The sequence below is a fragment of the Podarcis gaigeae genome (genome assembly GCF_964106915.1).
Source record: "Podarcis gaigeae genome assembly, chromosome: 10".
Taxonomy (NCBI): domain Eukaryota; kingdom Metazoa; phylum Chordata; class Lepidosauria; order Squamata; family Lacertidae; genus Podarcis; species Podarcis gaigeae.
Window position 1 is genome coordinate 21,500,864 of NC_139686.1, and position 27,833 is coordinate 21,528,696.

General features: G+C 42.9%; 1 protein-coding gene across 7 annotated transcripts in view; it reads right to left on the reverse strand.

Moving 5' to 3' along the window:
- Positions 1-3,352: 3,352 nt before the first annotated feature.
- Positions 3,353-27,833, reverse strand: part of DGKI (diacylglycerol kinase iota) — a 240,220-nt gene continuing 215,739 nt past the window's right edge. For all 7 annotated transcript variants that reach the window (XM_083700075.1, XM_083700078.1, XM_083700077.1 and 4 more), the window contains 5 exons: positions 14,411-14,448; positions 11,164-11,284; positions 7,574-7,610; positions 4,570-4,669; positions 3,353-4,001 (listed from right to left, as the gene is read on the reverse strand). In XM_083700075.1, coding sequence (XP_083556201.1) covers positions 3,885-4,001; positions 4,570-4,669; positions 7,574-7,610; positions 11,164-11,284; positions 14,411-14,448 — 413 coding nt within the window. In that variant the 3' untranslated portion in view covers positions 3,353-3,884. The remainder of the gene's footprint in view (positions 4,002-4,569; positions 4,670-7,573; positions 7,611-11,163; positions 11,285-14,410; positions 14,449-27,833) is intronic.

Here is a 27,833-nt window from a genome sequence, read left to right on the forward strand (position 1 = left end):
TTCTGCCCAACATTTCACCATATGGCTTGTGTCACATGCTCTGCTGGATTCGGAGTAAGAGATCGGATGTGCTCAGCCAGTAAATCCAAGCGCTATCAAAAACTTGCATGGACACACCAGGGCAGTGAAGTACAGGCTGGAGGAGAAAACGGACAGCCAAGTGAGAAAGCCAGTGTGATGAAGTGAGCAGAGCACACTCCTTAACTCAAACCAGGCAGATTGGTTTCCAATCCCTGCTTAGCCCCCAAAAGAGATGGATTTAGGGGCGCATGACCAGTTGGGTCATACTGGGTGAGGAGTCTCAGGGGCGCCACAGGAGATGCTGCAACTATTATTTTGAATGGAGTGCGGGAGACACCAAATTTTGGCATCACACAGAGCCACGGAAAAATGAGACCTTAAGATCCTCCACTGCCCCAAAACTAACTGGAAGACTTTAGGTCCTGTGCATGGGTTGTTGAGAGCCTTAATAGGGATAAATCAGACCATACAAGTTGCTCTGATCTCATTGTTCAATAGATTGATATTCAGCAGAAATATCTGAATCAGTGTTTTAATGAGTTGTCCATCTTTCTTTTTACTGTTGCTTGTGTTATGATGTTGATATGTTTGATATACATCACTCTGAGTTAACTTTGGAGGAAGAGGGATCAACAAATATCCTAAACAATAAATAGTCCTGAAGATGCCACGCAGCTCATTTTCATAAGATCCATGCTCCCCACCACATTTCCATTCATTGGGAAGGGGTTGGTAAAATTCTCTTACCAGAAAGGCAGTCGCCACGGTCCTCTAGCTCCCAGTGTGGTTGTACAGGCATGTTGCTTCTTAACCATAAACTGTGTTTGCCTAATGCTGTGTTCCATCATTCTTCTGTGGAACAAGACCTGACTACAATACTGCTGGATAGTGGGGTTCCTTACAGGCCGTGGCTCTGCTGAAATAAACACAATAGAATCTCAGCCCTAACCTCTCTCCTCCTTGGAGGGAAAAGAGAGATGCAAACACCCTTGGCTGCTTTTAAGCTATTTCAGGAACATAATAGCAGTTCTATCTAGCTCACAGTTGATATGCTGGCTGCCAGTTGCTGACATGTTGCTTTTGCAAAGTGTCTCCAGACACCTTGAATATTAAAAGGCACGATTAAATGCCAATTTCTGATCCAGCTCCTATGCTGGATGTTGTTTCCGCTACACAGTGACTGCCCCTGACTGAGCTCCCAGTGGGTGGGTGTGGGTCTCCCGGAGGAGGAAGGTGGCCTTTGCAAAGGAAGAACAATGCTACCATTCTGACACTAACATCCTTTTCTATCTGTAGTGGAAGGGTGGGGTGGGGGGCAAATGATAATCATGTCCTGAATTGGATGCACAGGCTGAACTGAGAGAGGCTGAGATCAAGCTGGAGTCTGGCTATGGGAAATCAAAACCACAATGGAATTGAAAGCCAACCCCCTATGAGCTACAGCAGCCCTAAAATATTTTTCGTTAACTCCACCTTGATATCCTACAGAAGCACATAGCTTTAATGGCTCATGGGGAGTACCTCATACCAATGGAGCCTCTTGCTACCATCTTACCCTTGCTAAATTAAGCAGACCCCTTGCTGTCTTGCTTCATTTGTTGTAACTGCATCAGAGAGTTTACTGTCAAATACTAAGTATATACAGCATCGCGCCAATACAATTGGTGCTATGGCAAGCAAACCACATTTAGAATACTATGGTGTTCTGCCCAGTCTTCATTCTTCCATTTGGGACAGAAGCTAAAATGGCCACATAAATACATGGGGACAGTTCTTTGTAAGACCCCCATAAGAGAAAAGATCAGAAAGATCCAGGGAGTGCAGCTCAGCTGGTGTCTGCCCCAAGGTTTTGTGGATAGGTTCATCTGCACTGGGATTATGTCAACCCAAGCCTTGGGGAATGACCCTGAAATGGGAGCGGGTCCAATGCTGGAGTAAAATACTCTGGTGGGTATTTTTGTTGTTGTTATTATTATTTCTGTGTCTCCCCTCGATCCGCAGATCTCAAGGTGGTTCACAATATAATTTTGTTCAGTGCAATTGTGAGAGGATTTATGGGCAGTCACACTGCAAGAGATACAACTATTATTCCCAGCAGCAAAATCACCCCAAATTTATCCTAGGGTTGGGCTTTGCTTTTTTTTCTGATCAGAATTGGCCGGGGAGGGGGGGGAATCAGGCTGAAATGTTCTGCTTCTGTGGCAATTAATACCATATGCTTCATGTAAAAATGGGGCAAGGCAGCTGTTGGGTTTATTATTATGGTAATATCCTAGAGACAGGAAATATAGCATGAGGGCATCATTTCAGGCCTCATCACAAAGTTCTTACCTTAGAGAAAGCAGCAGAGGCAAAGCAACTGCATACCACTTGTCCCATAATTATTGGGAACGTTGTTGTTGTTTTCCTTCTGTATGTCTGAATGCATACAGCAGTTGATATTCTCCACCATAAGGAAATTTTAGGCTGCAGTCCTTAACACACTTCCCTACTGAATTAGGAGAGACTTGAGCAAACACACTTAACACTGCACTGTCAATATATGTATGTTTTGTGTGAGAGAGCGTGAGTGAGTGAGAAAAAGAGAACAAGAGAGAGAGAAAGTGAGAGAGAGATTTATGTGACTTTCATCCCTTTCTTGTTGCTAGCAAGCCAAGTTTTGACAGCAAATGTTTTCAGTTTAGTTTCAAGTAGTCATTAAAAGCAAAAGCTGAAGTTCATTAATCAAATACTCTGCATGGCTATTTATTTTTCTCTGATCTCTTGCAGCCTAAAAATGTTTTTTCAAGTACCCAAATGTGGCTAATTCCAGACAAGATTCAGGACAAAGCATGGCCAGCTTGTTGTGGTCAGCAAAGAGAGAGCTGAGATGTCTTACTAGAATGGCCCCCAAAGTGACTATGATGAGCACAGTTTCTCGGGGAAATTCAGCACATCCATAGGTTGGGATCAGATTTTGCCAAAAACAAGCTCCGAAGCAAATTTGTGGAGGTTCCTCCTGAAACCAAACATCTGGGAAATTTTGCAGGATGCCAAAGGAATTTGAGTAAGAGTAGCATACTCTTTGAGATAAGTCTACAACCTGACCTAGTTCTGTCAGGTCCACCATTACATTGTAGCCTTTGTGCACTCTCAAATTCATAATACATTTTGTGATGGGTTCTGAAACAGCTCTGGTGCGTATTCAATATGGCAACGATCTGGCAATGCAATCTCTGAAGGACAATGAGGTGAGAACTTATTATTTAGAGGTGCAGCCTTGCCAAGGAAACCCTGGGCTCACCTCAAAGCGTTGCCTTCCTCCCGAGCAGCCATGAAGATTTAGCACACCGATAAGCAAACACCACTTTACTGAGGTGCAACTGTGGAAACTGAAGGGGAAGGAATGTGGAAAGCAAGCGTGAAGAAGGAAAAATGTTGGGTCAACATAAGGAAATTCAAAAGGTTCATGGCAAGGAGTCATAGTTGGAAAATGTTTGGTGGGATTATGGATATCTGTGTTACTTTGTTTCTTCCCCTGCACTCTTCCTTCCTTCCTTCTTTTTCCAAGTAATTTCTACAGAGGAACACAGGAGATGTTCATGCTACTTGCTGAGAGCAGTAATAGTAAGTTTCCTTGGCCCATGGATTCCACAGACCTTTGAGTCTCCTTCTACTACCCCGCAGGCTAACGTCTGGGAACATGAGAGTTCCGTGGCAAGTCTCCGTAGCCCTTAGAAATTGGTGGCATCTTCTCAGATATTTTGCATGAAAGCGAGAGATGCATGGATTCCATTAGCTCCTTCCTCACATGACACCCAAGAACGTCTCAGGCGCAGCCTCATGATCTCCTAGGGTTTTCTCTCTCACACACACCACAGATATCACACTGCAGTCTCTAGGTCCTCGTGGGGAACCACTTGGTGGTTCTGATGACTCTCCAAATACGAAGCTAGATCTGGGTCCCCAGCCTTCTGCGCCCTGTCTCCAGGTGTCCTACCCTACAATGAGAGAGAGACACACAGACAAACAAAGAGAAGAGGGGCTTAGAAATAGCCTGGGGAACAACACAACACTGAGCAGCATCAAACCAAACAGATGCTTGGTTTGTTTGGCTACAACAAATGCGTTACCCTCTGATATGAATAACTGAAATTAGAATAGTATCCTGTGTAGCCCTATTGACACCCCCATTGTTGTTGTTTTTTTGTAATGGTGGGCAGGCAGGTGGGTAGATGAGTCATCCGACAGAGCAACCCACCAGATGTCTTTGGTTTGATTGGTCACAAAGGTATGCGCTTGGTTTAAAGCAACGGTAGTCCGTGTAAAGAAACTGATTTAATAAGAGACCGTAGTCTCAATCGTACTTACTTGGAAGTAAATTAATTATAATGAATGTCTGTGAGGGCCTTTCCTGAAACAGTTTGTAAATGAATGAATAGATAAATAAATAAAATGTTCACTTGGCACTTCCCAAATAAGCTTTTGCCGTTTCTTTGGCTGAGGTGGATACATGTTGGTTTCACTTGTCCACAGCATTGTTGAAATGGGTTTGTTTGGTTTGGTTACCTTGGAATCCGTTTTCCTCAATGACGCTCCTGCCTCCACCAATAACTGGCAGATGCCACGGTGGCGCTGGCAGGCTGCCTTGTGAAGTGCCGTCTCACCCCTGTGTGTGTACAACAGAGAAAACTATCAATAAGAAACACTCTTTTTTTTGCAATTAATCACTTTTACCAGGGCACCCTTATAAGTACTGCTGACACAGACACTTTTTTAAGTCTTGATCTCTGGCTCCTTGGTGCTGTCAATTGTGTTCATAGATTTATTTTTATTATTATTATTCGCATGCTTAAAGCAATGTACTGAATGCTAAGTTGCTGTCCAGACTAAAGCTCCAGTTTGAACCAGCTACAAGAATGCCCCCCCCCCCCGCCCTGTTCAATGAATTCCCTAACAGTAGTGAGCTTCCCCCTTTCCTGCCTCTGAGTTACCCCTCTCCCCCCACATCCTCTTGCCGGTCTGTTTGGCTTCTGCCTGGGGGTTATGCTCTTTAAATTTTTTTTTGAAAAACACTTTAAATCTGGAATCATTTATATCACACAGTTCTTTGCCTTTGGGGACTGTGTGACACACTCCAACTCGAGCACTCCTTTCACACCATCCTGGGAAAAAAGATATGCATTATGTTGAAACCTCGGTGCTCCAATTTAAATTAATATCAAAAGGCAACTTCAAGGCCATGTCTCTGCTTGGACTTGAATCAAAGGCTTTAGCAGCGCCTGCAAATGCAAAATTGTAATTCTCATAGGCTGTCTAATGGACAGGTTATTTTAGTCCCCATATTGGAACCTTTGCAGGTACAGAAGGGAATAAATTGTGCCTTTCCTTTTCAAAGGCAGAGAGATGCTGGCATAAGCTAAGCAGAACCAACGTCTATTAGCTATCTTTGCATTGCTTGGAAACACTGGTGCTCTAGAGTTCTTGGGAATGCTTTTTCTCCTACTCTTCCTTTTCTTTTCTTCCTAGGCTGTTACAGCAGCCATCAAAAAGACACCAGAGGGCATTAATTAATCTAGTACCACATTCGAGCTAAGCACTTTGTGTTTAATAGGAGGGATGACTGATGGCACTTAAGAAGATGTTTCAGAACAGGATTCTTGGCTCCCAGAACTTCTGGTGAGTTTCACAAGGGTGCGATTAACTTCTTGGGAATGGGCTTTTTGATATTTCATAAACTGGATTCTGCAATAGACAGCTGAATGGATTTCATATCAGATACAAACAGGTTCAGAATATAATGCATCAACTTTCAGATAAGAAGATGCAAATGCAGAGATTTTGATAGTCACAGCATAACACCAGAGGTAAAAACCCAACACCAACAATGCTTTTTCCATTTTTCAAATTCACGTTTCATCAAAGCATATTCTGAGACAAATTTTCACTTAACTTCAATGCTAGCTCTATAAAACAAACACAAAAAACTACTGTATTTTTCGCTCTAACGCATCTAGTTTTTGGAGGAGGAAAACAAGAAAAAAAATATTCTGAATCTCAGAAGCCAGAACAGCAAGAGGGATTGCTGCGCAACGAAAGCAGCGATCCCTCTTGCTGTTCTGACTTCTGGGATAGCTGCACAGTCTGCATTTGCTCCATAAGATGCACACACATTTCCCCATACTTTTTAGGAGGGAAAAAGGGAGTCTTATAGAGCAAAAAATACGGTATATTATACCTTTTATTTTCTTCAGACAATGAGTGCAGTGAGGAGAAACCAGATATTATTTCCAGAACATTTCTACTAAAATGACTAGGATAATGTTAGCAGAAAACACCGGGGGGGGGGATTAAGTAATGACTAATGTCACATACACAAATTCAGAGCTGCATTAATTAATCTGGAGTAACTTCTACTCTCTGGCTTCTGTCTCCTTTTCTGTTTTCATCCCCCCCCCCTCAATTTCTTCCACAGAACTCAGGACAGCATATGCAGGATTCCTGGGCAACCTCCCATCTAGGCTGTAACCATAGACATACTTTCTTTACTTCAGCAAGGCTGTTGCATCATTTGGCTTTCATCTACATATGGGGACCAATGACTGTTATGGATTAACAGGGGTAGTCAACAGGGTGCCCTCCAGAGGTTGTGAACTCCAACTCCTATCAACTCCAGCCAAGATGGCCAATGATCAGGGATGGAGGGAATGGTGCCTGTAACATCTGAAGGACACCACACTGATTTCATTTATTTATTACATTTTATATAAAGTGGTACCTCAGTTTAAGAACAGCCCTGTTGACAAACTATTCGGTTTACGAACTCCGCAAAACCGGAAGTAGTGTCCCAGTTTGCAAACTTTACCTTGGTCTAAGAACAGAATCCGAATGGTGGGAAGCCTCATTAGGGAAAGTGTGCCTCAGTTTAAGAAAGGTTTTGGATTAAGAACGGACTTCTAGAACGGATTAAGATTGTAAACCGAGGTACCACTGTATTGCCTTTCCTCTCCAAGGAGCACAAGGTGGTGTACATTGCTCTCCCCTCCCCATTTGTTTCCCCATAACAACCCTGTGAGGTAGGTTAGACTGAGAGACAGTGGTTGGCCCAAGCTCACCCAGTGCGCTTCATGGCTGAGTGGAGGTTTGGACCCTGGTTTACCAGTTACTAGTCCAACACTCTAACCATTACACCACACTGGCTTGTCTGCCCTAGATTAGAATCTCCATTTCAGTGTATAATACAAAAGAGGGGAATAGTAGATCTATCTTTTCAGTGTCTACTCTGTTTTCTATGCATTAACCACCGGAATTCGCAATACAAGAGGGAAGTTAGAAGAAGCTAGAGAAAAAGATCTGCATCGATCAATGTGAAGCTTGCCCCTTTATCTACATATGCTTTGCAGTTTAGGAAAGACATTATTATGCAACTGGAAAGAAACAGCAGGAAGTCACTGCTTTTTGGATTATTTTAAGAGGTGCTTGGTTAAAAAAAATAAAGGAGACCAATGCACACTCCTAAAAGTGAGTTGGAATGAAACCAATGAAATAGAAGAGCCAAGTGGTCAGGACTTACGTTTCACTGTCTGTCATATCCACTAACTCGGAAGGACCTGTCAAAGGAAACAAGGTAAATCACATGGCAATCCTCAAGTTCATCATCACAAAATGGATTCCAACTCAGGGGCATGCTGAGGATTTTCACTTCCTTCCCCTTTAGGTGGCACACATCAATACACCAAGTGGAAATTAACAATAACAATAACAATAAATAATTTATTATACCCCACCCATCTGGTTGGGTTTCTCCAGTCATTCTGGGTGGCTCCCAACAGAATATTAAAAACATGATAAAAGATTAAACATTAAAAACTTCCCTAAACAGGGCTGCTTTCAGATGTCTTCTAAAAGTCAGATGGTTGTTTATTTCCTTGACATCTGATGGGAAGGCATTCCACAAGGTGAGTGCCACTACCAAGAAGACCCTCTGCCTGGTTCCCTGTAATCTCACTTCTTGCAGGGAGGGAACCACCAGAAGGCCCTTGGAGCTGGACCTCAATGTCTGGACTGAACAATGGGGTTGGAGATGCTCCTTCGGGTATACTGGGCCGAGGCCATTTAGTGCTTTAAAGGTGAGCACCAAGACTTTGAATTGTGCCCAGAAACGTACTGGGAGCCAATGTAGGTCTTTCAAGACCGGTGTTATGTGGTCTCGGCGGCCACTCCCAGTACAAGGAAATACAATGCAGAGTATTAAAATTCATTGGTGTTTGGTGCCTATTGAGGCTGGTAGGGTGGGAGGCAGACAAACAGTAGATCAAGCCAGAGCCAGTGGCAGGTAGGGCCAGCTAATGCTAGTTTGCACCCTTCCTCTTCCTGCCGAGTTCTACAAGAGCAACACTAAGACTAAGGAGAAGGCAGATGATGGTTAATGTCACCCTTTAAAGTGGTTGTAGGTATGAAGGCAGCCAGGTGGGGAGAAGCTGAGGGCAGACTGAGGTCAGTGGGGCAGTGTTTCATTCACCTTCAGTTACCAACCACCATTGATAAAATTCTAATTTTGAATCTGGGAGAAATTTAGCATGTCTTTAAGGTGAAGAAGACAAATGTATACATTTTGAGAGGATGGAGCTTATGGACAGGGTGTCAGCCTTGATTTTTAGCCCAGTGTCCTTTACTTGTTTATTATTTAGTATGATTGTTTCTTGTTTTGTCTCTGTCATTTATAAAGTGTCTAAAATTAAGCACCAAAGCGAAAGTTGAAACAAAGAAAGAAAACAACAACCCACCTAGGGGTTTGCCAACCAAAGATAAAGATACAATATGGTGGGGCAAGGGGAGGAAATCAAATGGAAAGGAGAGTTAATTAGTTAATCCAGTGGAAATTATTCAGTAGTAAAGTCCACTGAGTTAAATGGAGCTCACTCACAAGTCATAGCTGTCAACGTTTCCCTTCTTTTAAGGGAAATTCCCTTATTCCGAATAGGATTCCTCGCAAGAAAAGAGAAAAGTTGACAGCTATATCCCAAGTACGGATGCATAAATGTGATATATTTAAAGGAGGTTTGAAGCACACACACACAGCCCTGACTGTAGTTTATCTCTGACAGAGCTATAACTCCCAGCATGCTTAGCTAACCACAGTTCCCAGGATTCTTTGGGGTGAGGGGGTGCTTAAAATGTGTAGAGTGCATACAACCTAAATGTGCATGGGGTTTCAGCCTTTTTTCTCAAATGCCTGCCTCTCCAGCAACCATCTCATGCCCCCCTCTGATTCCTCCCCTTTTCTGGACCTCGCTTTCTTATATATATCAATCTCCCCTTTGCTGCCAGACGACCATTCCAAATCCTCCTCTGGCTCAGGACAAAAGCCGCACAGATGTGGGAAAGGCTGGCACTGGAGAAAGCTAGTGGCACTGTCATCCTGCCACAGCAGGGAGCTGGCTGCTTTTACCCAGGGACAAGGAGCAAAGGAAAGGGGGAGCGGAGCGGAGCGGGAAGGCAAGGAGAAAGGGAGTGCCAACTAACCCAATGGAAATCCGGAAGGGAAATGCATGAGTGAGATTTCTATCAAGGAAAACAGCAGGGAGGGATGGGGAAATAAAAACAAAACGGGGAAAGAGAAAGAGAGAAATGTGCAGGGAGGTGGAGAAGTGAAGAAAACGATCAGGGAATTAAAGGAAGAATGGCGAGGGGAATCTCAGCTGAAAAGAGCTCAGAAGGGGAAAGCAACAGGAGGGTGCCCTGTGGGGACCACTGTCTGTCCTTAACAGCTCCAATTGTCAGCCCGTCTCAAATTCATAATTCTTTCCCCTTTATCCTGCCTTTAGCTGCACCACACACACAAACACACACACACTGGTGGTTTCCCAGGAAGCAAAGCACATCAAAATCCCTATGGTGCTGTGTGTATGTGGGCCAAGAAGGTGGGGCGAGGATGTGGAAAATCAGGCATCTGCCCCCTTACAAGGAGACAAAAGAGGAAGCTAAAGGTTCCCGTTTCAGCCAGATTTCCAAACAACATGGCACCCATAAATGCAATCCCCTCCTTCCCAATCAACTCTCTTTCTTAACACAGACAACATTAAGCCTCTGTCTTCCAACCAAGAATAATGCAGTTACTCAGACCCTCTTCACATGCACTCCAAGCTATGGGAGATGCATTTCTCCATGGCGATATCCCATCCATCTATGTCATGTGTGAATATGCAATCCCGTGGGTGGGAGCTGGCAGGTGGCGGAGAACCATACAATTGATTCTGCTTATGTGGCTGCACTAATAATGAGGGCTGTGTGTTTGATCTGGAGGAACCTCAATACCCAAACCAAACTGAGGAGATCCATATGGTTCCCTGGTCATCTAGCAACTTGCAAGAGAAACTAAGCAAGGGAAGGATCCCAGGTCTGTGTTTATCAACATGCTACTTTGTATGTTGTTGTCAAAAAGCATCTCCCAGGCTGCAAAGAGCCCTGAACTGCTGCAAGTGAGCCCAGAGTTTTCCTTAAAAAAATTCATTGGAAAGGAAGTCCAAGCAGATGCCATTGAGCACCTCACTAATAGAAGATAAATGCAACCTCCCCATCCCCTGTTATTTTTTTCCCTTGAAGCTCTGGTCCCTCATCCCATGTTCTTCAGAGGCATGTACTGAGGCCACCACCTTCAAATGGGTGAAATAGATCTGCTGCTAAGGTCATCAAAGCACCACATCAAAATGTATGGCTGTCTACTGAAGAAGTGCCAATATGCTTCAGCCTTTCCAAAGGGACCATACGAAACCAGTTGGTCAGAGACTTTATCCCTATTCATGCATCAGTTGCATGAAGGGAGAGTGAGATTGTGCTGATTGCTCTCCTTCCAGTGTCATGTCCCAGGCCTGCAGGCAGCATCAGTGACACTCTTTCTCAGTGCCGTGTTAGTTCATCATGTTGTTATTGAACAAATAAGGTTTGTGGTGAGACACAAACCAACACATGTTTGCATCACTGGCAATAATGGTTCTACAATACCACTACCAAGCGTCTGAAAAGCTATTGTCTGTGCACTTTGCCAGTGGAAGGGCTAGACAGAGTGATTTTTTTTATACCTGTGCCTTACAACCAGGTAATTGATCAGAGCCAATAAGGCCCCTTGAATGTGAAGAGCTTGGCACCCACTCCCTCACTCACCGTGGTCTAGGATGTACTTCACAATCTCGCCATGCCCAGTCTTGGCTGCGTGGTGAAGCAAGGAACAGTGGTCAGGTCCCTGGATTAACAGATTAGCTCCTTTTTTGCAGCAGTCTATGAACTAGAAGATAAATGCATAGAGAAAAGTCTAAATAATGCGAAGTTGTGGTTTCCTTTTGCAGACGTGGCGTTAAACAAATTGCATTGCTAAAACAGAAATAGCTGTTAGGCAAATGTTTGCTGGGCTTCCAGATTCAGCTCTGAGAAATGGAGAAATAAGCAAGTATCTTTAATAGCATTTCATGAACGCCTTACACTGTAATGTAAAATAGGTTGGACAATGGCCTATTAACTTTGTGTTAAATTTGTTTGTAATTGAGGTGAGGAACCTCTGGCCCGTTGGCCTATTTGGTCCCACCATGTCTCTTCATTTGGTCCACCAGGTCATTTTGGACAAGCCACCACTCACCTGTCCTGCACCAGGATCATATATGATGTCTGGTATGGAGTAGGTAAAGTTCCAGCTGGGCTGAAAAGGGGTTTGCAGGCACCACAGATCACCTGATGGGTAGCACCTGCAAAAGCCTTTGCAATGAACTTTGAAGCTCTGCCCATCAGCTGATTGTCAGGGGTTCAACACACAGCACAGGGCTCTCTGAATAAGCCAACAATCAGATGAAGCCCCAATAACCTTCAGCATAAGAGCCCATCCTCCCTAGGCCAGTGAAAGTCCTGAGAACTGGTTTGCATGTGATGGTCATAGAAAACTGCTGCACACATTAGCTGTCACCGTGACGAGTGAGTTGCACGCATACCAGGCAGATAGGAGCAATTGAGGAGGGCATGGAGATGAGCCTGTGAGAAATGTGGGGTGGAGAGAGTCCTGGGAGCTGCTTAGAGAGGCCTGGTGGGTCTATATTTCGTCCTGCTTGTGAGCCTTCCATAGGTATCTCCTTGGCCACTGTGAGAACAGGATACAGGACTTGATTCTTATATTACATTCTTTATAAAAATGTGTCTCCTGGGACATTTCACAAGCTTCACAAAGAAGTGTTTAAAAAGTGTTTTTAAGCACTGAGCCAGCTCCAATTCATGGATTGCAATTATCCAGAAGCAAGAACTTCTCATGGCACAGCCCACCTCAAATTCTTGTGTGGACGAATAAAAATCCTAGTCTGTGGCCAGAAAGCACATAAAATATCCAAGCTAAGCAGATTTGGGTCTGTTTAGGAGCATCACTTTCTGTTCCTTGATGGGCAAAAGGTGGGATATAAATGTAAGAGAATCAATAACACGGCATAATGTCATTTATGGCAGTGATCCATTGATCAGAAAAAATGTAACCTCTGAAATGTGCCTTCGTTATTGAAAAACAGGTGATGCAATGACAGACATAAGCAGCATAATGACAGGAGTTGGGGAGGGAGGGGAACCCCTCCCCTTTCTACTCCAACAGGAGAGATTTTGGAGAGGCTTGGCATTCCTGGAACCTGCTTAATATCTGAACTGCATTCACAGCAAATACTGAAATTGCAATGAAGTGCAAAGGAGAGCAGAAACTAATGTACTATTAGACTGGCCATACATCAAATCATAAGATGATAGACTGTGGTGCCTGTTACTTATATGGGTAGCTACTTGCATCTGCACTGAATTATGCGTTTAGGAGTGTTTGGATGTTGTAGTATTGCTAAGACTAGTCTCTTGGGGAAGTTGTGAGTGTTGAGCATTTAATAGTAATTCTTCAGCTTATAAAGTAACTCAGTATGCTTGAGGGTGGGTGTGTTGTGCAGGATAAGGCCTTGTAGGTATTACTTTATTTCAGTGGCGTAGCGTGGGGGGTGCAGGGCAGCCGGCCGCACCGGGCGCAACATCTGGGGGTTAGGGGGCGCAAATCCATGGGTTAGGGGGCACAAATTACTTGCCTTGCCCCGGGTGCTGATAACCCACGCTACGCCACTGCTTTATTTCATCGGAGGCATGAAAGATTTCCAGATATGATTGGAGACATTTTCGTTCCAAAAAGCTTTTCCAACAGATAGAATAGGTCTCTGTCATGGGTAGCTATTTTTTCTGAGCTGCTGATCTTTTCTGTTCTGTTATAAACTGTTTTCTAGCTTCTTTCGCTACATTTTGTACATTGCCTTGAGATGACTGTGGAAGGCGCTTAAAACTTACTTATGTACATACTTGCACTTGATGAGATCTCTTGTTCTAGAAATCGTTCTAATTGGCATTTGGTATTCAGATATGTACCCATTTGGAGTTTGAAGAAGGATAACAAATTATCCTGGCCTCAGTTATCCACGCTTTGATAACCTCCAGGCTAGACCACTGTAAAGCACTATATGTGAGACTGCATTTGAAGACTGTTCAGAAATGATAAGTTAATGCAGAATGGGAATGGCCATTATGAAAAGACTGTGCCTGGACTATTCTAACTGCACTCACTCCCACTCACTTTCTGGGCCCAGTTCAAAGTGCTGTTTTCACCTTTCATAGCTTAGAGTCAAAGCACCCATATACAGTGATACCTCGATTCTCAGACATAATCCGTTCTGGAAGACCATTCAACTTCCGAAATGTTCGAAAACTGAGACACAAAGGGCTGGCTGCAAGTTCAATTGGAAAATTTTTTTGGAAAACACACAGTGGAAGCTGTTCAACTTTCGAGGCGCATTCAAAAATGGAAGCAATTACTTCTGGGTTTTCGGCGTTCGAAAACCAAAACGTTTGGCTTCTGAGACGCTCGAAAACTGAGGTACTACTGTATGAAGATCTTGACTAGAGGGCCTCCTGCTAGTGCCCCCATCATCTAAGGCAGCCTTTGCCATCCTGGTGCCCTCCAGATATTTTGGACTACAACTCCCATCAGGCCAAGCCAGTTTGACAAAGGCTGATCTAAGGTGAGGCTTTATGGCGATGGTGCCCCAGTTCTTCTTTCCAGTGAGGTTTCCCTGGTGCCCATCTTAATGTCCTGGTTTAATTTTCCAAATATTTAGATGCAAATGTAAGCTAGCCCACCAGCCATTTTAATCCTGTTCATAGATTCTTTGGCTTTCGGGGGTTGTTCTATTTCTCCATGTTTACATTTTTAGTTATTTTTTAATCCCTTTTTTGGTTGATCATCCTTGAGATATAAAAACTTGTATTAAATAAATAAATAAATGAATGGTAATAATAACAACAACCATGTAAGGGGTATAGGGAATATCAATGAGGATGCATCAGAACTTCTTTTACTTACTTTTAGAAAATCACCAGCTATTACTGACTGTAAAAGTGCTGCAAAGAACAAAAAGAGGACATTAGCATTAATAATCATTCTTGACACAAATGTTGCCCGATTGTGATAATTAATACAAAATAAGAGGCTCGCCCCAAAGGCCTTATATTCTTTCCAGGCCATTGTTATGCATTGCAACTTAGATTTAAGAGCATTTTCACACCTGAAACTTAAATCAACACATATTTGCAAATGTAAAAGCAGCAGCAGCAGCAGCAGCAGCAGCAACCCTACATCTTGTTCCATATTCTATTCTGCATCAAAAAGAATCACATACAAGCTGCATATGAACTTCCAAAAGATCCTCTCTCTCTTTTCTCTCACTTGTGAAAAATGGCAGCTCTGGATTTGGTGCAGTGCAGTCAGTTCTCCTGCACATGACATCAAGCTGAGGGGGTGCAAATTTGAGAGGAGTGATAATTAAGAAGATCCATTTGGGGGCACCATTTGGGTGGAGCCACAGGTGCGACACTTATCATGGTACAGTAAAAGTCAGGTGTTCCTACGTACTTCATGCTCCTCTCTCTTCATGCTCTATCCAGGCAAGAAAGAGGCACGATCATAATTCAGTGGTATGTTCCAGCCAGGAGTAAACCAATTGAGGAGGGTTCGGAGCAGGAAAATTGAGGAGGGTAGCATGGGAACATGGCTTGAGAATAGTCATGGGAGCCAGATGGAGAGGGTTGGGGGGCTGCATTTGAACTCTGGGACTGAGGAGCCCTATCTCTGATTTATAGTTGGCCCATCACCATGCAGTTTCAAGGTGGGTTACATTCAAGGTCAACACTAAGTCATCACTTAGACTGTATCAAAGAGCAAGCAGAAACTCTGCAGATGGAGTTATGCTCTGCAAAAATATGCATCTTGAGCAGCCAGTGATGGGGTGAGACACAACTTAGCAGGGAGGGCATATCACAACCCAGAGGCCATCATAGTGAAGACCCTCTCATGCACCACAACCCAAAGAACGTCAAAGGTCATCTGTAAAAATGCAAATTCCAGAGGTGTATCAGTTCACCTATTGTTTAAAGAGGTATAGTTCTGATGGATTTGCCTTTAGATGAGAATTGAAATTATTTCAGTTCCTCCAAATATCACCTTTGCCTAGTGCAGAAACAGAACCACCATATTGCTGACTAGAAACCCTTGCCTCGACTGGAGTCTGAAAAATGAAGAAGTGCAAGCAAATTGGCAGAGAATTTTCTCTGTGCAGCGCTGGGCTGGCACCTCCGTGGAGAGAATTCCACAAGGAGCTCATTATTACTCCAGGAATAACACCACAAATGTGTAAAAGGGAGAGAGAGAAAGAAAGAAAGAAAGAAATCACTGCAGGAAGAACTGAAGGATGCAAGCAAAGAAACTAAGCAGTGTTGCTCTCTCAGAGAGTATATGTTTGCGATACAAGATTCAAATGCTTCTTGCATCAGACTTTTGTCTAAGAGTCTCAGGAACATTTCCTCACTTCATCTCCCATGTGCAGCACAGGAAAATGTAACATCCAAACCAAAAGGGTTATAAGACAACCAATAAAACTACAGTAACTCTTAAGGCAGATTTCATGACAACTTATTTACAGGTTTTCCGAAAAGCACCCAACAGCTCTATTAACTGGGACACATGTGTTGCTTTGCTGGGTATTGTGGGGTTGTTTGTTTGTTTCTAAAGGGGCGGATAAATGAATAAAAAGGGTGTGTGTAAGAGGGGAGAATCTTTTCCTGTTCAGCAGATACTGTACCTCCAGCAGGCTCAGTCAAGCAACTTCTTCAAGTCTATTTGTGGAAACTCTACTTCCAAAATTATTTATTGCTGCTTTATAAGATAAAGGTGCCCCTGATAGTTAAATCCAGTTGTGAACGACTCTGGGGTTGCAGCGCTCTTCTCGCTTTACAGGCCGAGGGAGCCGGCGTTTGCCCACAGTCAGTTTTTCTGGGTCATGTGGCCAGCATGACTAAGCCACTTCTGGCGCAATGGAACATTGGCACCAGAGCAGCACACGGAAATGCTGTTTACCTTACCTATTTATCTACTTGCACTTTTTGGTGTGCTTTCAAACTGCTAGGTTGGCAGGAGCTGGGACCGAGCAACAGGAGCTCACCCCATTGCGGGGACCTTCCAATCGGCAAGCCCAAGAGGCTCAGTGGTTTAGACCACAGTGCCACCTGCATCTTAAAACAGAACTCAATAAGATGTGTGGGGTATAAACAGTAAAATTATCATTGTGGAATGAGATGTCCCTATTTTCATTGGAGGAATGTTGGAGGGCATGTAAAACTGGTATAGCATGGTAGTTAAGAGACTGAGACGTGAATCACGAGAGCTCCAGTTCTACTCTTGCCTTTGCCAGACAGTCTACTAGATAGTCTTAAGCAAGCTCTTTTCCTCTAGCCTCAGTCTGCCTATCAGGTGTATGGGGGACAACAATTTACCTGAAAGGACAGTCGTAAGGATTTCAACTGGCCAATGCATGTAGAGTGTTTTGAACTTTTGAAATCACTATAGTGATGTTAAGTATTATTTATTAGCACATTTATTTGTGACATATTGTATTGCTAAACTTTTATAAATTGTTATCTATTAAGACATTGCTAGGAGACCTCAAAACAACAATTCACATGCAACCTGTTTTCTCACACTGGAAGCACGGATCCATAAATCCATAAAACTCAGCTTGCATTGTTAGCCTTCATTATTTCTATTTTTGTCTGTGCAGTTCCGAAGGAGGGATGGAGCTGTCAATACATTGGGATTTTAAAACCCAAATGAAAATTTCTCATGTAAACAATAATAGAGCTATTCATCCATTACAAGCATCCCTGGAAGTATTAACTTTACTCCCTCTGCTGGCCATGAACTAAAATATCTCGCCCCTGTATAGAATACTCCACTTGCTTTTCATCAACATTAAGGGGCGAACTGGACACTAGGGTGGGGAAACGGCCCTAAATGGTAGAAGGCAAGCTCCTATAGAAGAGTGTGGAAGCAATTTGAAGGGTAGGGTACAAGGGGGATACTGAACCTTACACACACACCTAAAAAGTATTCCCAGTCCTTGGTTGTGTGTGATGCCCGCAAGAATTTCTCCAGTTTGCTGATGCACCCCCAGACCCCCTAGAAGTTGCTGGTCCCTGCTTTGGAATACTGATTGCCAGATAGGGTGGCTTTGTGTCCTATTCTACAGGGGGCAGTCCTCTTTTCATAGGGACTCCATTTTTAAAGGGCAGCCCAGTCCAGGTCGAGCTTAAAAAGAAAGAACCTTAAGAAGAGAGAGCAGGAGCCTTGAAGTTGCCCATCAGCACTTAACCCCTGGACAGCAGACTGAACAGGCAACCCAGCTGCCCTGCCACTGTCTCTTCCGCTATGTTGAGATGCCCTGCACATACTCTATAGAGATGGAATACATGTATACATATAAATGAGCACCTGCGAGTTTTATGCAAATCAGAGTCCTCTTTTCTGGTGATACCATTCCTTTTTGTTGGGAAAGTGAGTGGCCGTCCATTTGTTAGCTGCCCTGACTCACAGAATCATAGAACTGCAGAGTTGGGAGGGATCCCGGAGACCCACCTAGTCCAACCCCCCTGCAATGCAGGAATTTCAGCTAAAGCATCCGTGACAGATGGCCACCCAACCTCTGCTTTAAAAATCTCCAAGGAAGGAGAGTCCACAACCTCCCGAGGGAGGCCGTTCATTATTCAGAATAGTGGTTTGCACAACCGACTAAGAAAGATAACAACACAATGAAATTCAAAACAGTGACCCTAAATTGCACATTTATTTGCAATTCAATTAAAACTGTTTAGCCCAAACAATTCAACAAAATTGGTGGAGTTGATACCAGCTTTTTCAAAGGTCATCTACACCCTGCCCCCCCTGTCTCTTCACTTGCCTTGTAGCACTGCCCCCAGGTAATCTCACTGCCCCTCACCCACCCCCGGGTTCTAAACTATGTGAGCATGGTTGCAACTCAGGCTTCAAACCGTTGAAAATTGGCTTGGCTCTCAGTTCTAGGAAAAAAGAATCTGGCTGGCACTATCAGTGTGCAATTATGGGCAAAAGGAGGCCTTTAAATATGCATTTATTCAGAGGGCGACAAGTGTTGCTGCCTCACAATACAGAGCATGAATTATGCACATGTTTTATCATGCCATAAAGTATCTCTAGGCCTTGAAGATGTCACCAAGCATTATTCCATTCAACAAACACGGAGACCAAGTCATTATTTTCTTGACTTTTCCCTAAGATGAGCATTTGCAGCAAGAAATAGAAGTGCTTTAGTGCTCTTTGATTGGGTAAGTGGATTTGCTATACACAGACACACACACACACACACACACACACACTCCACAGAAAACCTTGTGTGACTGACAAAAGTGCAGACCTAAGGCTTCTACCCATCTAACAAACTGGCAAAATACAACGTTGGCAACACGGCGAATTTCCCTGGGCTGGTTAGATCATCAATAGACCTCCATTCTTCTAGCAGGGAGAAGCCGGGAGGATGAAAGAGGTAACTTGCTTTTCTATGCATTTCTAAACCTTTGTGCTCTTTGCTGAAGCTGCCAGTGTAAAAAAAACAACCCCAACCCCCCCTGTCAATTAGGTAAACCTTGCACAACCGGCATTGTTAAGAAACAGACTCTCTCTTTCAGAAATGTTGGGACACTGGCAACAGATGTTGGACTGTAAGAATAAGTTCTGTTCACTGTAATTTACAACAAGCCAATGCCCTAGAGCTGCTGCTGTTTATTTTTTATTTTTTAAAAAAACCATTTAAGCATTGCATAGCTCCGGAAAAGTGCTCTCACAGTTACCTATTTGGCTGGTAGCTCTAGCACAGCTTTCCCTTCTCATTTTTTTCCCAATCAGTCTACAAAAGCCACCCTAAACTGCAGTAATTTCATTTCAACATAGCACTGCAGAGGAGACTTTAAAACTGCAATGAAAGCATACATGGTGGCTACAAGATGTGGCTCTCTTATAGTCCCCATAAATATTTCCACTTCACATGTGAGCATGTACTAAACTGGAAGTAGCCAACCTTTTTGGACCAATGGGCACGTTTTTAATTTTGAGAGTGCGCTGCAGGCACCAGTCATAAAATGGCTGTCACGGGGAGTGAGGAATAAGACAAAATAAGAAACAACCACCCGCAACCATCAGACATCAGCTATGTCTTGCTGGTCCTGATTGTGGAAATCACACAATAATGATCACACACAAATAGTAATGCTGCTACTAATAGCAACAGGGAGCATTAACCTCAGTACCAGGGAAAATATACAAGGTGGCCACAGAACATTCATTTCACATAAATTGCTTAGAAGGTACCTGCCTTTCTTACTCCATAACTTCATTTCTATGAGAGCTAGAATCATAGAATTGCAGTGTTGGAAGGGATCCTGAGGATCATTGAGTTCAACCCCCTGAAATGCAGGAAAAGGCAGCCGCCCCATGCAGGATTCAAACCTGCAACCTTGGTGTTATCAGCATCATGCTGTAACCAACTGAGCTATCCAGGCTGAGATACTTGCTCCTTCTTTTTAAACGAAAGCTCAGAGTCTTGGGAAGCTGTCCGGGGCACCAGTGAATGCCTTTTTGGGAGCCACAGTGCTCGTGGGCACCAAGTTGGTGACCCCAGTTTGCTTAAGGTAGGTGACACAGATTAAACTAATCAAATATTAAACTAACCAAAACTAAACTAAACAGTTTATCAGTTCTGGGGTTATTGTGCAGTGTCTTAAAACATTATCATTTAAATATGAGGTCAAAAGTTTGAATTCCGCAGTATGTCACATTCTTGTTCCAGTTATTCCCTTTCAATAGTGAGCATTCTTAATATAGACGTATCAAAGAAGCGTCTCAGTTAAATGTGTTGCAAACTTTGCATGTGAAATCGGGTTGACAAAAATGGAACTCCACAGCGCCGCCTGGTGTCATGGTGTTAGAATGCACAAACAATGCACATAAAGCATTTTTTCTTTGCCAATGTAGCTTTATTTTAAAGCTTTACTTTGAAAGTTGCTATTTTTAAAATTAACTGATACTTTTAGTGAAAATGTTTGCAAATGAACATTCATAGGCATACCTTGAACTGATAAAAGGCAGAGACATTTTGGGGGACTACAATTTATAACCTCTTGATATAAGCCATTGTTTTGAGACAGTGCCTCAAATAACATTTCTATTCTTAGAAATAGCAATGTCTTAAAGCCATCACACTACAGTTGCAGGCCTGATAAATGGAGCGTTTCCTTTATTCCTGTAGTCTTCATTCAACAAGGATAGGTGAAAGAAAGTCTCTTCCCACCCCAATTCCTCTCCCTCTCTCTTGTTAGATGAACAGTAGCAAGCCAGAAAGTGTTTAAAATGGGGGGGGGGAGGACAAAAAGGGAGGGCTTACAATGGTGCAATCCCATACATGCATACGCAGGCGTAAGCCTCACTTAGTTACTTACTACCAGGTAAGCGAGTATAATGACTGCAACCCAGACAGAGAATAGCTATACCACATCGTCCCCCAAGTGGAATGTTTCATTGGTTTTTGTTAATTTTTGCTCAGCCTTTTTACACACACAACACAAAGCGGCTTACATAAAACCAGAATAATTCAAGCAAAGTAAATATAGTACCTTACATCTAAAAAAGCAATGAAAATGCAGGAAGAATTTGTGCATATGTTTATTCTTTATTTTTATTTTATTCTTTTTTTAAAAAAAAAAGAATTTATTTCTGTGCGTTCAAATGAATGGGGAACCATGCTTGGCATGCAGAAGGTGCCAAGAGCAATCCTTGGCATCTCCAGATAGGGCTGATAAAGACATCCTGGAGAGCTGCTACCAGTCAGTGCAGACTGTACTGGACTAGATGAGCCAACTTGCAAAGTAGAGATGAGGGCCAATTCAACATTATGTTGCTTAGATGTACACCTAGCGATTTAATGTGTATCATATGGCACATAATGGCACATATGTATCAATACAGATAAGTACCATCTGGGTACCAGGATTGGCTGTTGCTTCCTGTAAACCTGTGCAGAGGGTTACAGAGCTTACAGAACATGTGAAAAGGTTCTCATTGTGAAGGTGTAGAGTGACAGTTTTGTTGTCTAACTCAAGGATGGGGAACCAGTGGTGCTTTATTTGTTGTTGGACTACAACTCCCATCATCCCTCACTGTGCTTCCTGGGGCTGATGGGAGTTGGAGTCCAACACCAATACCTGGAGGGCCACAGGTTTCTTTTCTTAGCCCTGGTCTAAGAAAAGCTGTGCGTAACCAGAGCGCCAGACTCGCTGGCTTTTCCAATGTATCCTGTAAGACAACCATTTAAAGAAGAAGAAAACTAACCCAATGACAAGTTGATGCCACTTTTGGAAGCAATGAAAAGGGACAAAATAGTTGTCAAGCTGAAAGAAAGATGGGGGTTGGGGATGGATTACGGGAGCAGGAAGATGAAGGAGATGTGTGGGTGGAGAGAGTATGATTTTGGCTGGCTATCCCGTGCACTTCATTAAAACACTGTTATGCTGGCAAGGGGAGAAGAGCAATTGAGTAATGGCACATTTAAAAGCAAAGGCAGAGTGAAAGGCTAATCAAGGCTTCGTATGCAAATGCTTTCACTCCTAATTGCAAGAACTGCTGGCCCGCTCAGAATGCATTTGACTGGAGACTAAGATTCCTCCTTTCTCCTTTGTCTGAAGGGCTTCTTGACCCTCTTTGGTTCTAATAGAATACTTAGAAGTGAGAAATGCAAAAAAAAAGCAGCCTTAATGTTTTTAGATGCAGAGAAAGCATTTGATAATGTCTCCTGTTTAAAGTTTTGGAATATATGAGCTGTGGAGAAACTTTTATAAAAGGAGTTAAGGCAATGTATGCAGAACAATCAGAAAAATTGATAGTAAATAACGTATTGACTGAGAACTGTAAGATAACTTAAGGCACTAAACAAGGTTGTCAGCTGTCACCTTTATTGTTTATATTAGTTTTAGAAGTTTTGGTGCAAAGAATAAGATGGAATCAAGAAATTAAAGGAATAAAGGTGGGACAGAGACAATACAAATTAAAAGCATTTGCAGATAATGTGGCGATATCTGTAGAAGAACTAATAGAGTTAATTCCAAAAGCATTAGAAGAGATAGGGGGAAAAATGGAGAAATAGCAAGTCTTAAAATTAATAAAGATAAAACCAAGCTCCTGGTAAAAAACATGAATGATGAGAGTAAAAATAAATTACAAAATATATCAGGTCTAAAGATTGAAAAAAAGGTTAAGTATTTAGGTGAATGGTTAACAGATTACAGCTGTATAAAGATAACTACCTGAAAACATGGGATGATATTAAAATAAATTTGCAAATATGGGATAGAATGAAACTTTTGTTGCTGGGTAGAGTGCCGACCATAAAGATGAAGGTACTACCAAGAATGTTATTTTTGTTTCAATCAATACCGGTGATTAGCAAGACAGTTTGCTTCAACAAATGGCAAAAAGGTATTTCTAAATATATCTGACAAGGGGAAAAACCTGAGAATACAATATAAAATACTGATAGACACAAAAGAAAGAGGAGGTTTCTCCCTACCGGATATGAGATTATATTATGAAGCATCTTGCCTGTGCTGGTTGAAGGAATGGTTGCTACTGAAGAATCCACATATTTTAGATTTGGAAGGTCATGATAGTATTTTTGGTTGGCATGCTTATTTGTGGTATGAAAAGGCAAAAGTACATAAAGCCTTCACAAACCATATAATTAGGGGGGAAATGTATCGAATATGGGATAAATATAAAAACGTATTGGAGATAAAACACCACTTTGGCTTTCACCTTTGGAAGCCATAGTGGTGAAAAATAAAAATATGATGTGATGGAAAGTTGGGCGACTTATAGAAATTTGCTAAGAGAGGAGAGTGGAGAACTTAAATTAAAAGAGTTTAAATTAAAAGAGTTTAAGGATTTATCTTGGGAATTATAGGATTGGAAGTACCCGAACAGTATAGAAATTTATTTATGTATGCGACTACAGCTACAAGAATGTTATTTGCCCAAAAGTGGAAGGATGAAGAGGTCCTGGCGAAAGAAGATTGGAAATAGAAACTAATGAAGTATGCAGAAATGGCAAATTTTACTGGAAGAATAAGAAATCAAGACAACAAACTTTTTAGAAAGGAATGTAAGTAGTTTATTGAGTATTTACAAACTGTAAACAGATCAAGACATTGGCAGGATTATTATAAAAACCTGCAGTTTTAAAAATATAGATGAGATATAGATGAGAATAGACAATTAAAAAGAATAAGTGAAGGCAATTTGGAGTATGCAGGAAAGGACAAAAATGTAAGGAACCTCAGAAAGAGGGGAAAGGGAGTCGTAACTGAAAATGTTAAAACTGTTAAAACTATGATTAAATAATTGATGTAATGTATATAAACAAAAATGATAAATAAAAATTTAAAGAAGAAAAAGAACGAACTGCTGGCCCACTCAGAATGCTTTTGACTGGAGACTGGGATTCCTTCTTTTTCCTTTGTCTGAAGGACTGCCTGACCCTCCTTGGTTTTGCTGTGCTCATTCAGTGAGACTGCCTTTATATGGGGCTACTAACCATGGAGGATGCAGGTGGCACTGTGAGTTAAACCACAGAGCCTAGTTGCCAATCAAAAGGTCAGCAGTTTGAATCCCCACGACGGGGTGAGCTCCCATTGCTCGGTCCCTGCTCCTGCCAACCTAGCAGTTCGAAAGCACATGAAAGTGCAAGTAGATAAATAGGTACCGCTCCAGCGGGAAGGTATACGGCATTTCCATGCGCTGCTCTGGTTTGCCAGAAGCGGCTTAGTCATGCCGGCCACATGACCGGGAAGCTGTACGCTGGCTCCCTTGGCCAATAAAATGAGATGAGCACTGCAACCCCAGAGTCAGCTATGACTGGATCTAATGGTCTTTACCTTTACTAACCATGGAAGCTATTTACAAGAGATTCCCTGTGTGACTTCGAGCTACTTGCAAGCCAGGGCACCTCCAGATGTCCTGTTTATTAAGAATTCAGCCTGATCTGTTAGCAGAGAAATAAAATGGCACTGACTATTTAATGAGCATTCATCCCGATTTGTTTGTGAAGATAGGGTTGCATCAAAGCAAATATCACCCCACACTTCTCAGTGCCTTTTCCCATCACTTTCCTTATCGCAAAAGATCAGATCTTTGGGGGGAGCAGGTTTCTTGCGCAAGATCTCCCTGTCAACTACAACTGCACAACCTGAATTTGCCAGGCTGTCTCCCACGAGTGCCATATAAGAACGTAGGATCAGAATTATAACCCAAATTCCGGCATCACAGAATAAGACAAAAACTGGGAAGAGGCATTGTCTTCAAGTAGAATTGGAAACAGATTGCCATTCAACACTTTCAGATTCGCCTGACCCTGCATCGTTCTTCCCAGAATTGCAGATTTTGCTGTGAAGGAGGCTCAGAAAATAAGCCACAAATCATCTGCCTGTCCCGTTCAGCTTCTCTCACTGGCTCCCTTGGGCTGTGTGGCACTTCACTCACCTGTTCAGAATTCCCACACATCCCACAGGGCAGCCCTTGCTTTAACCGAGAGTTTGACACTTGTTTCTTTGTCAGCAAAGCCCCTACGGGAATTGCAGTCCATGCAATAGGTTTGTCTTGTCTTTTTTTTTTTTTCCCTTCAATGCCTCTGACAAAGGGAAGCTGTAGCCTGAATGCAAGTCAGCTATCAGTTCTGACGGCTAAAGTAAATCCTAGTCAGGGCTGCGTGGCTTGACTTGTACAAACTGCAGGATGAAAGACTTGCCCCATAGAGTTGTGTGCTGAGAGGTTTGAGGGCACTGATTTGGTGTGAAAGGCCACGCAGCAAAGTGGCTAAGGATCGCAGACCTTTGGGACCTTCCTTTTGCTAATCTTACAAATTCAACTCCATTGCAATGTCTGTAATATACCCAGGCCAACATTTTATTTATTTCATAAAATTTGCATACCTCTTTATTTGATTTTATATTTTCGAAAAGGCAAAGTGGTTTACAAACAAGATAAAACAATTAAATTAACATTTTTTAAAAAACAAAACAAAACACCAACAAGTCTGCTTTTAACAACAATTTAAAATCCTTCTGAAAAACTGATGCAAAAACTTTGTGTGGCTGGAGGGCGAAAGAGAGAGAGAGAGACTGACTTTTATGGCTAACTGCTAGTCATTCATCCAGCACAGGAACGAGGACTCTACAGGACAAACTGTACCTGCCTCATTCCGTAATATATGGCTGTGTTAACATTCTCCTTCATATTGATATTGGCAACTTTCAGTCTATCTCCACTTCAGTGCTTTCACAAACTTTGCTATCATGGTTTACATCTGAACAATGCCTTTGGGCTGACAAAACTTGGGGGGGGGGGGAGGGATATGTTCGGTTTGTAACTTTTTCAGTAAAAAAAAGGGGGGAGGAAGAAACTACCATGCAATACTAGAAAAAAACAACCTCATGTTTAATATTTTATTACTTTTTCCATATTAGAAGCAAAAGCGGGAGCGGGGGGACGGGTACAGGCCCTTTTCCCTGCCACCTCCAAAAAACAAGGGGGGGCGGGGGGCGGGTTGGGGAGAAGCCTCGAAATGTTGATGTTTCTGAGAAAAAGGATCATAAGAAAATTCTCCTCTTTGCCTGGCCTTTAAGGAGGATTTTAAAACCAAACCACACTGGGGTCCCTATGGTTTTCATTGTCTCAGAGATTGCCTTGAGTGTTGCTTTTTTCTTAAGTTCCCTGTAAGAGTAATGTATCCAAACCAAAATAAGTCCCGAAAAGAAAGGAGAAAGAGTGCCCTGAAGTCTCAGCCACACTAATTAAAATGTGGCGTTCAAGCTTTGTTGTTAAGTGCCTGGTGCAACATGAGTTATAAATGCAGTCTAGAAACAATTAAAGTTTGCCTTACTGATTAAGATTCATATTCACTGCTCAGTCAACTAAAGTTTCAATGGTTTCATCTGCGGATTATAGCTTGCAAATATAGGGGAAGGGGCACAGTTCAGCAGTGGGGCATCTGCTTTGCATGAAGAGCATCCCGGGTTCCATCCCTGGTACCTCCAAGTAGGAAAAAGATTCCTGGGCTCTGGAGAGTCGCTGTCATTCAGTGTAGACAATGATGAGCTAGATCAGTCAATGGTCTAACTTGGCATAAGGCACATTCCTGTTCACAGCCTCCAATAGCAGATCCAATGAGTTTGTTTATTTACATTTCTAACCCACTTTTCTTCCATTATGCAACGCAAGGCAGCATACCTGGGATTCCCTGATGGTTTCCCATTCTGGTGCTGACCAGACCTGCTCAGCTTCAGGAGAGCAGTGGCCTCATGCGTTAATGCAGGGGTCAGCAAACTTTTTCAGCACGGAGCCAGTCCACTGTCCCTCAGACCTTGTGGGGGGTCGAACTATTTTTTTTGGGGGGGGGGTGAACAAATTCCTATGCCCCATAGGAATTCCCAGAGATATAATAAACCAGAGATGCATTTTAAATAAAAGGACACATTCTACTCATGTAAAAACACACTGATTCCTGGATCATCCACAGACTGGATTTAGAAGGCGATTGGGCCGGATCCAGCCCCCGGGCTTAGTTTGCCTAGCCATGCGCTAATGCTTTCGAGAGACATCTCACTAGCTACTATTGGAAACAAAATGCTAGACCAGCTTTGGTCTGAAAATGGGTGTTCTTACATTCTTGGACTAACCAGCAATGCTCTGCTCCTGTCTGCCATACCCCCAACAGAGATCTGGGGAGCCATGAATCCCCCCAAAAACCCAGCTATTCCATAAGCCAAGACAAAGCCTCAGCTTGCTGGGATTACCATTTAAGAACAAAGGAGGATGCCATTCCCTGAGTGGTCCTATTGGTCCACCTATCTGAGGGTTCTTCACAGCCAGGGTTTCTGATAGAAGTCTCTCCCATCGTACCTGGAGATGCTGGGGATTGACCTAGGACCCTCTGCATGCAAAGCAGATGTTGTGCCACTGAGCTATGACCAGTGCCAGATTTAGGGTGGTGTGAGCGGTTCTGCTATGCAGGGTGCCGAGCTGCAGGGATGCAAAACTGAGAAGATCCATAATTGAGAAGATCCATTGAGGGATGCCAAATGTTGACCTCATGCAAGGAACCGCATCATGAAAGATTACCAAAGTCTGCCCTGCTATGACCTTTCCCCAAGGAGAAGGGAATGCAATGAGCGATGGCAGAAATAAATCTTTTGTATTTCTTGATTGCACATCATCACTAAGCCTGAGAAAACACAACCCAGGGAGCACATCAGACTGCTTCAGGCTAGCATAGCGAGGAACCAGGAAGCATCATCCAGATGATCCAGGACACAGGGTTTGA